The sequence below is a fragment of the Camelus dromedarius genome, chromosome 10, assembly GCF_036321535.1.
Source record: "Camelus dromedarius isolate mCamDro1 chromosome 10, mCamDro1.pat, whole genome shotgun sequence".
Lineage (NCBI taxonomy): Eukaryota > Metazoa > Chordata > Mammalia > Artiodactyla > Camelidae > Camelus > Camelus dromedarius.
In genome coordinates, this window is record NC_087445.1 from 58247005 (window position 1) to 58261654 (window position 14650).

Sequence of the window (14650 nt, forward strand, 5' to 3'; positions counted from 1 at the left end):
ACTTACATATACATCCAAACACACTCATATAGTAAAATATACACTTACATATCTACACACACACACACACACACATATAGTATAATATATACAAAGGAGTTACACTTGAATGTTCTAATTAAGAGGGAGAATCTTACCTGACACGTTGATATGTTAACTCCCTCATAGGTATACCCTTCTGCACATGACACAGAAACTTGTTTATTCATACTGAAATCATCCCCATGAACAAGGATACGTGTTACGTTTGCTGGTAGAGGACATTTTTTGGGACTGCAGGAGATTGTCTCAGGGAACCAACGGCCATCTTTCTGACAGGTGAATGTATCCGTATCTGTATCCATCACATAGCCTTCCAGACACCTGCAATGGAAGAGCAAAAATGAGCTCTTTAAAGGGAGTGCAGTACAGTTGGTGACTTATCCTTGGATTTAAGAAGCTGTTACAAAGCTTAGCAGACATTTTATGTGATATATTAAAACTGATTTAAGTGCCAGGGGGATGGAATTGCCATGTAAAAACACCAATGTAACAATGATAACCAGGTCAACCCCTATTTATCCACATTAAGAATTAGCCAAGTCTAAGGCCGTTTTAAATGTTGTTGACATGATTTACCTTTGCTGTGGATCATATCATTATTAAACCTATTTTTATTCTGAAAATATCCAACAGTTCAAGAAATTCGAAGCAAAGTCCAAACCAGACTCAGGTACTAGTAAGAATATAACACAGTATTTATTTGGAATCTACTTTGTACCAAGCACTGTTCTAAGTCCTTTACACAGGGAACTTCCTTTAATCCTGTTTAAGTAGACATCATGTAATAGTGGTATTGGGTTCAAACTCCAGTCAGTCTGGCTCAAAACCCTCTATGATTTTTAAAACTTGCCTTTATTCCTTCAGCAAATGTTTACAGGGCACTTATTAAATTCCAGTCACCATTCTAATTACTCTACAAATAGTCACTCATTTAATTCTCACACCAACCCTATGAATAGGTGTGATTATTATCCTTATTCCCATTTTGCAGATGATGAAACTGACACCAGAGAGATGAAGTAGCTTCCCCTGGAAGCGGCAGAGCTGAGATGCCTACGTAGGGAATCTGGCTCTAGAGTCCACGCTTTACTGCTATGCTATGCTGATTTGTTAATTACACCATTTAATTAATTAACGTTTATTGGGTGGATATGTTTTTTAAATTGCACACATTACCAGGCCAGGTAGGAGTCACAGGTTTTGCAAACTTGGAATGAGCTCAACTAATCAGCGAAGATCTGACGATTAATCAACCCACAAGGAATAACAAAAAGGGGAGCCTTGGGAAGGGGGTGATATTGTGATTTCTCAAGATATCTGACACACCAGCATCCAAACAGAAAATTGGAAATGCATTTCAAAAGCAAGGAATCATTTTTGCTTTTCTTCTTGGTGCAATAATCCACTATTCTTTAGCTTTCATATCATTGACAATCCTCCCCTGGCTCTACTTCTTACTGTAATTAAGACAAAATGAAGGTAGGACTAAAATGTCTACAACAGACAAGCTTAAAAAAAAGTCCTGAGTTACTAATAAAAGCTAAGAAGCCAATATGTGACAGATAATCCATAATTCCTTCAGAGATGTCAATAAAATCTAAGTTGATTTAAAGAGTTGAGACATATTTGCACATTGCAGGCATTCATTCCAATAAAAATCTAATTTACAAACTCATTCCATGTTATCTCATCTTTTTTTAATACTACATCCTAGACAGGGAGCTTTCCAGCAAAAAAAAAATCACTATTTGTGCATTAAATGCTTAGTTTGTTCAGACAGCACAGATTGGAAGTGCCCTTAACAGTATCTCCCTATTTATATCGATCAATGAAAGTCTGTGCTTTTTGACCTCAATTCTTCAGCTTTTGCCTTATTTCCCCAATATCTGCATATATGAATATAATCATAAGGTGATACCAAAGAAATTTATCTGCATAATGTTTAAAAAAGAGCCTGTGATTTAAGAGCTATCAAAGCTAGCTAGAGGATCTTGCTGCTTCATGAAGCTCAACAGAACATGATAATTATGATAATGATATTAGAAACTACAATCGGAAAATGTAAAACCAATTGAACTTCTATACAGTTATGGCAGAACAAAGCCAAATGTTAAGAGCTGCAGTTTTTGGAGGGCAGTCCAGAGATGGTGTTTTCTTCCCAATTAGCCCAGTTTTGGATCGGCCCCTGGGAGACCCTGAGCCACGGTCTTACCTGAGTTTCACTTGACTTTCATAGGTGTGTGCCTCTCCGGTTGCCACTGCATTGGAGACAGGTGGTGGGGGTCCGCAGGACACGGGCGCACAGACCGGATAAGGCTGGCTCCACGTCCCTTTCTCTGTACAAAGCAGATCTGAACTGCCCTGTATGACATACCCAGGCCTGCAGTTGTAAGTTATCCCATTCTCCTCCAAAGAGTCACTCTCACTGACGAATGCATTTGGTATCGTTGGCGGAGAACCACAGGAAGCGTGTTCGCAGCGTGGGAAGCCAGAGCTCCATTGGCCATTGGCTTCGCAGGTGATTTCAGGAAGTCCCAGGAGCTTGAAGCCTTTGAAGCACTGAACCCGGGCTGCCTTTCCACAACCAAACTCTGTCCCATTGACAGCTCCATTTTGAACTTCTGGTGTGGAACACTTACAAGGCAGGCAGGAAGGTGGACTGCCACTCCAGGAACCATTGGAGAGACACCTTCTTGAAGGACTTCCATGGAGCTTATAACCGGGAAAGCACTGATACTGTATATGCCCCCCATGATAAAAGGAAAAACCATTAGGGAAGCCATGGGCGAGATCTTCAGAAGGGCCACAGTTGATTGGTTTACAGAGAGGTACCTGGGTATTCCAGTTACCATCAGCCTGACAGGTGAGTTTGGGGGCACCATGCAACACATAGCCCTCCTGACAGTGGAACACCACCTCCTTCCCAAAGCCATAGTCCAGGGCATCCATCACCCCATTTGCCACCTGCGGCAGGGGGGCACATCTCACAGGCACACAGGTGGGAGTGGCTCCACTCCAATGTCCATCAGCAAGACAAACACGACTGCTGGCTCCCTCCAGTAAGAACCCTACGTTGCAAGTGTACTTAACCTCTTTTTGGAACGTATACTCATCTCCTTTAACCTGGCCATTGGCTGAAACCGGAGGTGAACCACAGTCCACAGGAACACAGAGTGGCTCCTTCCCATCCCAACTTCTATTTTCTTGGCAAGTTCTCCTCTCAGTGCCGTTCAGCACATACCCAGGATTACACTCATAGGACAACACGCTCAGGTATGTGTAGTTGCTTCCTTTGATGGAGCCATTCATAATGGGGTCTGGTTTGGGGCATGACACAGCCTCACAGTGTGGGGACGTGTCACTCCACTCTCTGTTCTGTAGACAAAGTCTTATGTCAGCGCCCACCAGAGTGTGTCCAGGTTTGCAGCTGTATTGCACAGCACTGCCCATGGTAGTCTCTGTAAAATGCAAAAGGCCGTTTTCAGGAGCAACAGGCAGGTCACATTCAATTGAAATGCAGGATGGCGCACTGCCGTTCCAAGTGCCATCTTCCTGGCAGATCAGGGTAGGGTTCCCCAAAAGTTCATATCCTGGGTTACAGGTGTATGAAACCATGGTGTTGTATAGAAATTTGGCTGAATGTGCAGCAGGAGGTCCCTTTGTTTTTGCCACTGCTCCCAGATGAGGAGGAGGGTGAGGAGTCAGATATGGAACTTCCATCATGTCTTCCTCTGGGCTGAAATATCCCTGGCCATCTCTGACCTTAGTACAGTCTCCAAAATCAATGTGAGGAGGGAGACCGCAGTCTATGGGTACACAGGTTGGGATGGAGCTCGACCACCCCGACTCCTCACAGGTCTGCATGGCATGACCAGCCACCTGGAACCCAGGGAAGCAGCTGTAGATGATCATGGCGCCAAAGCTGTAATCTGCGCCTTCTACGAAACCGTTTTCAATGGGTTGTGGGGGATCACAGTGGATGGCATTGCAAGATGGGACATCCACATCCCAGTCACCAGTCTCTAAGCAAGTCAAGGCTTTGGGACCCGCAAGCCTGAAGCCTCGATCACAAGAGTAGGTAACGGTTTGCCCGTAGTACAGGTTTGTGTAAGAGAATTTGCCATTCAGAATCTCCCTGGGCTTTGGGCACTCAATGGGTTTACAGGTTGGTTTTCTTCCAAGCCAGTGGCCATTTTCTCCACAAAGAGTGGTGGTATTTCCCACTAACTCAAAGCCTGGCTTGCAGGTATAGAGAGCTGTGCTGAGATAGGCAAGACCTTGCACATCAATGATGCCATTGAGGATTTCCTCGGGTTGGGGGCATTCCACTGGGACACATTCTGGCAGTGGAGAGCTCCAAGTACCATCCGCTTGGCAGAACGTGGTAGGATCTCCTCTCAAGAAAAATCCATCCACACAAGCATACTTGACGGTACTTCCAAAATGAAGAGCAGAAGAAGGAGCAGGGACACCGAAGGAAATTAGGGGAGGTGGGAGGCAAAGAACCATCTTACAAACAGGAAAAGAATCATTCCACTGCTGGGATGGCAAGCACTTCAGGACAGAGGGGCCCTGGAGGGCATGCCCTTCTTTACAGGAAAATGTCACCACCCCTACCTCGGTGGTCAACTCCTTCAATACAAGTTGGTTCTCCAAGAGGGGTGGCTCTGGGCACTTGGTGGGCACACACTTTTGGTTTGGCTTCTTATTCCATTTGCCAGATTTCAGGCATGTCCAAGAGTTGTCGCCAATAAGCTCGTAACCCTCATTACAGAAAAACTGAACCTTGGACCCTACTTCAAAGTTTTCTCCTTTCATGTAGCCATTCTGGATTGGGGGAGGTTTTCCACAGTTGAGAGGGACGCACGACAGAGGGGATTCACTGTGCCAGTGGCGATTGGCTTGGCAGACAAATATAGGACTTCCAACTGACTTATAGCCTGGGTTACACCGGTATCTCACTTGGCTCTCAAAGGTCCTGCCAGTTGTGTGCTGGATAATAGGGAGAAAACAATTAAGGACAATTTGTAGATCAGATGATATAACTAACAAAAGACAATGAATCCTAGTAAAAAAGAAAAAGAACTAAACTAAAATGCCTATGATGTAATTAATCAACTAAGACCTAAGCAAACGAGGACTTCTAGTTTTTGCTAAAAGGGCTACTCTATTTTTTTAAATAAATGAAAAGGACAGTAGATCAAATTATGTACTCCCAATGGCAGAAATGTTTGCCACAGTGGTAAGCCCATAGTAAGTAAAAGATAGTCTCTAAACTGATTGATGAATTAATGGAGAAATACCAAAAATTATAAATGACTTGGTAAATTAAAAAAATCTCACTGACCAAAGCAATGCTAAAATTTGTTGTTTGAATCACAGCAAAGGAAATACACACACACACATACAATTTTGTTTCTGCTGTTAGAAGATTAAAAAAAAAAGGAAATAAAAGATTTTCCATGGATATGGGCCGAGGAGTACTATTAGAGTTTAGTGTTCATTCTTAACATACTTTAACAAAGTTGCTGCTATCACATAAGGATGGGAAATAAAAAGCAATATGTTATCTTTTAAACAATGAATTTTATATTCATGACCACATGCAAATATGTAAGTGTATAATATAAGAATGGGTCGTTTTTAGGCAGTACAAAGATGAGTTAGTTACTTTAAAAAGATTACAATGGTTCTTTTGTTAGTGATAATGGTAAAAATCTAGCTTTCCTGCTACAGTAAATTTCTTGGTATTTGGACATAATTATTTGCTTTGTTTATTTACTTATTTCTTGGGTACCTCACATGTACGGAAACACCATGCCATCACAGACCTAATCTGTGTCATTAAATCAGAGATCTCCCATGCTTACCTGGCACCTAGTAGGAGCTCCAGAAATATTTGATAAATGAAGAAATGAAAAAAGCCTCCCTGCATATACTACACAGTCTCTTCCAATGGAAAGCTACATCGGAGCAAAAATCTTAAATAAAAGGCTTTTACTGCTGTTTTAAAATATAAAGGAGAAAAGGCACTATGTATGTGTGGGTTGAAAAAAAGTGTTTAATTAGAATACTGTCTCTTTAAAATGGTCCTTGATTTGAGGCAACAGATTCTTGCTGCTGTTTTCTTGATAGACTTAATGAGAAGACACATCTGAATGAGAAAGGAGGGCATCAGCAGAGCTGATAGAACTCTCTGTCCTGACGAAATTACCTTTATGTTCACTAAAAGAAAACTGCAAAAACCGCCTTCTAGTGAGTGGATGGTTTACCCCATCTTTTGTCTAAAAATTAGACATGACAACAGATTTCTCTAGGCTCCATTCAGACCTTGATTTCTATTTAAAAGAAAGCTACATCCAACTTGGAATGACTTCTATAAAGCAAAACAGTATTTTGTTAAAATGGGTTAATCTAACTTCATAGTTAAGATATTGCTACAAAGTGTTTCAAGTGCCTACATGCTAGCAGAAAGTAGAAAGCTATTGATTAAAAGGATTCATAATCTCTATCAAATTCTCTCCAACATTTACTACCTACAGATGTAGCCACTTCTGCTATTCAACAATCAAGGGGTTCACTGTGCCTGCTTTTCTGAATAAGCCACAATGGGCTGGCCCTGTAAGTGATGAACGCCACGGACACCTGCTCATCGGTCACTTACCTCCAGAAAACCATTGTCAATCTTAGGTGGGTCATTGCAAGACACAGGGTGGCAGGTGGGCATGGGGCTACTCCACTGTCCTGTGGCTTCGCAGGCGCTTTTCTTTTCCCCTTTGATGTAGAAGCCCCTGTGGCAGCTGTAAGCCACCATGGCTCCAAAGCTGTAGTTTGATCCAATCGCGTAGCCGTTCGTGATGCTCGGTGGCTCGCCACAGCGCACGGGGATGCACTGGATAGACATGGGGGAAGGGTTCCACTGCCCACCCCTCAGACATTCAATCTTGGCTGAGGTGTTCAGTACGAAACCTTCCATGCATTTGAAGCTCACAACTGAGCCGGCAGCAAATTTCGCTTTGCTCAAGGATTCCAAGATGCTATAGGAAACGGCGGGGGGTTTTTCACAGAAATGAGCGATACAACGGGGCATGGCCTGACCTTCTGGGGGCACCCACTTGCCCTGGGCATTGCAGAGGAGCTGGGAGTTGTCTGCCAGGCTGTAACCATCTGAGCAATAGTAGAATGCAATATCTCCAAATAACCGATGGGCAGTCTCCGGGGAGGCATGCTCCACGCTGGGGGGCTCGTCACAGGAGACAGCCAGACACTGCTGGTTACTTCCGCTCCACCTGCCGTCGGCCAGGCACTCAATGGTGTCCGGACCAGCAAGGGTGTAGCTACGAGATTGGGGAGAAAGGAACAAAACCTAAGCCTAATACTTGAGCAAAGGTGTTTGCATCTTACTCTTGTTTCCATTTTTTAAAAATCTTTCTAACAATGACTTTACTTTCATTCTTTAAAACAACACTTACTGTTTGAATATCGAGCTTTTGATTAAACAACCTTCACTGAAGATACACATCTTGATATTAATACTAGGGCTTGTTCAGAGAGGGAAGTGGAGTTAAGACTTTTGCTATTTAAGAAACTCTAAAAATTGTTACATTCTTCTTTAAAAAAAAAAAAAAAGGAGTAAGCTATGGTCCTATTTGACTCACCGCCAAGTTGGAACCTCATTGATCTACAGATGGTTTCAGCTGCTTGATCTTATTACTAGTCTGAAACAAAAGCCCATGGATGAACCATCCGTGGCCTGCATATGACTCAGTTACCCACTTAGAATCAATGAGCTTTAAAGCAGCGGTAGTTTCAGTCTCCAATGCTTCCTAAACCCTTAACCATGTGGTGATCGTTAAATGCTGTGTCTGTATGTGGCTCTGCTATTCAACCAGCACGAATAAATTTTGCTTAATAACTCTGTCTCTCTTTATGCACAGGTATTTCTCTATATATGATGATACTGATGACTTACAAAAATCTTACAGTTATTCTCAGGTGCTCTCACAATGGGGAGTAAAATACTAGAGTATGCATATTAGAATAATTACATTTGAGTCATTCTTATTTTCATTCTCACTTTCTCGCTGAAGAGGAGGAGTTCAGGGAGTTCTAGAGGAACGTCTAACACTCCATTAATCCATCGTTTTGATATTAATGAAGGGTAAGAGGACTAAAATTTGGCACCACTTTAACCCTGTGTAGAAATACTAATTTCTTCATTTTACAGATGAGTGAATGGTGGTTCAGACAGGCTAAGAAATTTGCTGAGGATCTAAATTTGGTTTACGAGACTCCAATACTTCTATCTTTCCCATGATGTCACTCTCTCTTTCTCTCTTTTTATAATGAGGTAGGTTAGATCACAGTTGGTGGCTGTCCTGTGGAAACTGTAGGCAGTGTCACTAGTGCAAATTATCTGACCACCCTTCAGCAAAGATTCCTCAGCCATCAGTTATAGCGAGCATCTCTCCTGAGGTCCCTTTCTGTTTTATAAAGAATCAGCGACTGCAGAGAGGTTGGAATTCTTTCCCCTTTGCTGCCAAGATTTGTGGAATCAACAGGAAACAGAGAGATCAAGGAAAACACGACAGAGCACCATCAGAGATGTGTGTGTCCACCCTACCTCCGGTCATATAGCATGCTGTGGACGGAAGTGGTCGAAGCGAATGTTCAGTTGTCCCTAATAGCTGAGCTCAGTCTCCAGTGGGATCCTGCTGCCATTCCCTGCTGTGGGCAAGCTCGGTTCTTTGTATAAGAATCCGAACCGAATAAATTTTTTTTAATGTTTATTATGAAATTTACCTGAAATCAATTTATTATTTAAAAAATTTTTTCTTTTTTCCTTTTTTTTTTTGGCAGGGGGTAGGTAATTAGGTTTATTTATTTATTTGGTTTTTCAGTGGAGGTACTGGGATTGAACGGAGGACCTCAGACATGCTAGGCATGCACTCTACCACTTGAATTACACCCTCCCCAATCCAAACCTAATACATTTTTAAATGGCTTCTCTCTTAAATGATCCGGGAAGGTATACAAAAACAGTATGTTAAAAGCATAATTATATTATTAAAAAAATCCATCACCCCAGATCTGAGCACCCGGGTTCTACCATCCCGTACACAAGGTGCTCTAGATGGAAGTTCCAAGTGTAAAGGCTCTTGATGTTTTATATTTTTATAGCACAGTTTGCATCCTTTGCACACGCTGAACCACGCATCATTATTTTCACGGGTCCCTTGATGTTGCTGCCACATTTCATTGGCTGAAAGTTTACAGACATCACGTGAGCCATCTCTGATTTATTAGGGTCCACTGTGCCATCGATAAAATGCCTCCTTTACGTCATGGGACTAGCTGCTTTGGGGCAGATCCTTCTGCTTCCAGAAACCTCCCTATTCCTCCAAGGCTCTTGAGGACACAAAAACTGTGTTTTGTAATTTGGCAGCTCTTATTTAGGCCTCTGACCCCTGATCTGCTGGAAAATCTCCACCAACTCTCTCTCCCTAATGGAAGATCACAGCAAAAAGCTCTTGACTAGTGGAATGGAAGATGACCACTGAATAAATGTATTTTGAATAAATGAATTTAAAGAATGCATTTTCGATACTACTCATCATTTCTTAGAACGTGCACTATCTTCTTCTCTGACCTAAGAGCTTGGCTATTCTTAATGACTCTCAATCAAGATTCAGCCCTTCACTGGACAATTTGGCCATGCTACACGCTAGAGTCCCTTCCAGAGTGCACAAGGCAATGCCAGTGCGTTTATTTGCTTACGCATCTGTGTCCCAGATGAAATAGCTTAGGAGGGGAGTCATGAGAGAAGTGGAAAAGGAATCAAGGCAGAAAAGTAACATGAGCAAAGAAATGGGATTGTGATACAGCTGGAGAATTCTGGGGATTTACACACAGTTAGAACAAACACCTGGTAAAAAGGTGGTCACTGGGATCTTGAGTGTTTGTGAGGTTGTGATGGCTCACAGGTGAAGATGTAGCAGGCCCAGATTAACTGGGAATGGTTTTTGACGGTTACTTTGATAAGGACACTCAGAGATTTTAGCAGACAAAATGTCGCTGGAACAGAAATATATTTAAGTGGTTCATTAACTGGATGACCCAAAGGGTACTGGTTAACAGAAGCAAGCTAGTTGGGCGTCTCGTATCTTGTGAATGCCACAAAACTCTGTCCTTAACCCGTACATCCATCAGGTTGTAAGCAACACATAACTGGAGGGTGAAGGATAAGGGTTTTTAGAGGCCACTTCAATGGTTCTAATCTTACAAGGTAATCTTTAACAAAGATAAAAAAGGAGGTTCTGTTCATAGATAATAAAGAAAAACTGCACAAAGGGAAACCTGGCTTAGTGGCAGCCAATGTGAAAGACGATGGAGTTTCACTGAAGGAGGTGAATGAGTCAATGGTGACATCCTTAAAAGGGTGACTGCATTTCTAGAAACTGGAGATTACTTAATTATTTTTGTGCTTTCTTGTGTATTTAAATGTTTCATTAGACATCTGCCCAGAAAAAAAAGAGTAAGACAGAAGGTCTCCAGTCCAGCCACCCCTCAAAACACACTAAAGAGGAGTGAGTGTTGGTAAGGGGGCAAAAATGTTCTTCCTTCACCAAAAGTTTTACTTTCAGGAAAACAAAACTATCTCCTAATGGCTATTGATATTTTTCTTTTAGGAAAAAAACATGGGTGGGAGTGATCTGTGACTACGTGTACTTTCTATTAATTTGATTAAATATTTAAGATCGTTTCCCCATACATTATTAAATGACATCACTTTACATAACCATAATGATGAAATAGAAAATATTAACAAAGCCATATTTATATAGTACTGTGTGCACATATAAAGCACTTCTATAAAAATGGCTTCATACCCTTTAACAGCTGTCTGATTCAGGTGGGCAGATTTGGTTCCCATCTTTTCAGTGAGAACAGAGCTCCCACAGAGTGTGTACTTGCTTAGAGCAGAAGGGATCTGTACAAATACTGTGGCCTAACTCTGGGCCGTGTTTTAACTATAAAGTGGGAATAATATTTCTTCTGCTAAAGCCTACACCTTCCTCATTGTAGAAGGGAGCACATGACTTAATTCATGGCAAAGTCCTTTGAAAAATGTAAAACTCTCTACTTACACAGGAATTTGTTGTGATTTTCATGATTGTCTTTATTGCTTCTTTTAATAAATCCTTTTTGTATAATACACAGACTTAACACTAGGCAGACACAGAACTCTTCTTATGATTTAAGAGAATGATTTGTAAAGAAAAGAAGAAAAATGGAGATTTTTAAAAAATAAGAGTATGATCTTTAATATTTAAAAGTATATGCAAACATAACATTCTAGCAGGAGGTATAGTAAAATATCACCAACACTTATCTTTGGGCAATTAAAAAAATATATATTTTTACTTTCTAGTTTTATATGTGGCAATACATTATTTTTTAATCAGAAAAAGACCCAGAAGTTGGTTGTTATTTGGAACACTTATATTTGATAAGATTTCACAAACATTTAAATAACTAATTTAAATAGTACTACATAGTTCGTTAGGAAGCAATTTTTAAATGAGTCTATCCACAGGGGAGAGATAGGGTCACCAAAAACTAATTCCTGCACTGAGATTTTAATATTACAGATTTCTTTTTTCACTTAAGAAGGTGTTAAGATTTTGGATTTCTGATCATGCAACTATTTCTCTCAATGGTCTTTTGCAGGAAAATATTGTCGCCACCTGCTGGCAGTTCTGTATTAGTGGGATGGTCTATCTGGGTGAAATGAACTTCAACTTTCCTGTTAAAGAAACTGTGTCCTCTTGTCTGTCCAAACATCATAATAATGGCAAAGTTTGTTGAGCTATTATTTTCTGGCTAGTCCATGCATTATATCATTTTATTCCTCACGATGCCCATAAAGTGTATGAACCATTAATAAATTTATAGAAGCACAGAGAGGTTATACTATTTCCCACAGGTCACACAGCAGGTGAATGACACAGCTGAGATACAAATCTAGAAACAGCAACCACTCTGCTGTCACTCGTTCCAACTGTGTGAAAAGCAACTGCGGTAAATCTGGAGTGTGAAAGCTATAAATCATTACTGGTGAGGACATTTATTGAGGAAGCATGGGGAAAAAATGAGCAAAGAAATGCCAGCTAGACGATCTGGACTTTACTCACCCCTCAATTCTTCACTGTCTGCCTGAGACCCTAACCCTCCCCCTTGTAGAGGATACAATGAGACAAGTGTGAAAGCACTTTGTAGTCTGCTTCCTGGTTTTTCAAATTTCGTCTCTGAATTAAATGAGATCATTAAACATGTAAAAATCTAAACTTCATGATCTTTTTTTCATGCAGACGTGACATCTTTATATTGTGACGAAGTCTTCGGTTTTACAGAGGATGAATACACAAATGCCTATTTAAATGCGCTTTCTGCATCTTTAATTAAAGTATAAAGATATTTTCCACTGCGTTGCCCAATGCCCGATATTCAAGCTCTAATTGGATAAATGACTCTAATTCCAGGAAAACATTGTTTCCACAGGGGAATATGCTCTCTGTTTGCTGTTGGACAACAAGAGTGTGAAGCTCTCTCTGGCTCTGGCTGCCAGGAAATTTAATGTATCATTCAGCGGAGCCCACCTGCCATCGGAAGCATCGTCTCCCAGTGTTCCCTTCCTTCACAGGGTTTACTTACCCTTCTTTGCAAGTGTAAGTGACAGTGTTCCCAAAGGTGAAGTTACTCCCGGTAATGATGGCGTCTTTGATGGCCGGCGGCTCCCCACAGAGGACCAGACGGCAGGTAGGTGGCGCTCTGTCCCAGCTGCCTGAGGCTGAGCATTCAATGACAGAAGGGCCTTGCAAGCTACGGGAAAGAAGGGTACCACTGCTTTCATTGGCTATTTATTTACTGCTTTGGAGATGAACCAGGAAGGATTGAGGAGAGAATAGGGGACACGAGGAATTTTAATACTCAAAGTTTCTTCCTATTTTATTGCTTTCTATAAAAACCAGGGAAATCCGAGCTGGCTATAGATTTATTTGAAACTATGGGTCAGCTAAAACAATGTTAACAGTCAGTGACTAGGGTGCAAAATAGAATGGCTTAACGTGCTCATTGGTGGGCATTCCAAACCTTGTGATTAGCAGATTACTTGGATGAAGAGGGTTAATAGGCTGGTTAAGATCCAGTGATAAGGGAGACCGGTACCCAGGAAGTCAGGGAAACTGAGGTCAAAGGGCAAAGGTCCTTGCCACGAGCCTGGGCATCTGAACAGTGCTGCTCATCACTCCGACCTCTGGTCTCCCTTTGAATTGAAAAGCCTCACATCCTTGTGGCATGGCGTATCCACCTTCACAACTCACCGCATTTTCAGTTTACCTGATCTGTTTCACTTCAGACCCTGTTGGCCAAGCTTTTGATCATACCCTGTGTCTTTCTAGTGTCCCTTCTGCTTGAACACACACACACTCACCATTAATCAAACTAATCTCTTAACAGTATGAGAGAATTAGGCCCTTATCATGACATGATTTTTACAACATCCTATGCAATGTTTTGTTTACCGAAAGAATCCACCCTAGAGCATTTTATCAGGTGTTGTGTTACGCCTCACACACTTTCTGCTTTCATGTTTAATGCCTGAATGCTCACAGCACTGAACTAGAGCCCCCAGAGTCAAAGTCAGACGGAGTATTCCCCTGGGTATTTACCACAGGCTGAGCCTCACGAGGCAGACGCATTGGAGGCTATTTCTTACATTTAGAAACTTGTATTTCAAGCCAGCCAGTCACATGCAAGCGCAATCTACTGCATAAATAACAAGTAACAGGGTGCTGCTGGAAGCTTGGCTGGTGCCTAGGGCTTTACCTGTATCCACTCTCACAAGAATAGGATGCAGTAGAAAGGTAGGTAAGCCCGCTCAAAGTGTATTTCCCATTATTTATGTCTTCGGGGCGGGAACACTTGACCAGCTCACACACAGGAGGAGAGTGACTCCAGGAACCGCTGGCGAGACAAGATGACTCTTCATCGCCCTCCAGGGCATATCCTTTATTGCACCTAAAGAAGGTAAAAGAAAATGACAGAACACAATTTGTTTTATTTTTGCATAATTTTCTCTGTGCTCAAACCTCCCAAAAGATTGAGAATTTACACATGTTGCTAGAGTACATTTTTTTTCCCTACGGAAATAATGCTCTGAAAAAAAATCTTTTTCCACGTTGAATAGTACACATCTTCCCCACAGGGACCCTGCTGGGTGGTCAGCAGAAGGATAGCTTTAAGGATTTGCTTGCCTCCAGTTCATGTCATGGGTTAGTAGCTGCAAACAAAATCCTTTTCACCCCCCCTTTTTAAAAAAATGGATGTACTGGGGACTGAATCCAGAACGTCATGCATGCTAGGCACACACTCTACCACTGAGCTATGACCTTCCCCTCCCAAACAGAAAGATTCTTGGTTTGAGAGTGGTCCTTTGTAGAATAAGTCCCTAGGATGCCATGGAAAGAGGTCCTGCAAACTAATGAATATTTTTGGTTATAAAAAGCTTTGGATCCAAACCCAAACATGTAATTCAATTAATTCCATA

The 14650-nt window shown here is 41.6% G+C and overlaps 1 protein-coding gene across 1 annotated transcript in view; it reads right to left on the bottom strand.

The window, feature by feature from the left end:
* Positions 1–14650, bottom strand: part of SVEP1 (sushi, von Willebrand factor type A, EGF and pentraxin domain containing 1) — a 162297-nt gene that overhangs the window by 29025 nt on the left and 118622 nt on the right. Inside the window, exons 35-39 of the mRNA XM_010978720.3 lie at positions 13930–14121; positions 12757–12924; positions 6707–7379; positions 2255–5034; positions 138–363 (exon numbers count right to left, since the gene is read on the bottom strand). Coding sequence (XP_010977022.3) covers positions 138–363; positions 2255–5034; positions 6707–7379; positions 12757–12924; positions 13930–14121 — 4039 coding nt within the window. The remainder of the gene's footprint in view (positions 1–137; positions 364–2254; positions 5035–6706; positions 7380–12756; positions 12925–13929; positions 14122–14650) is intronic.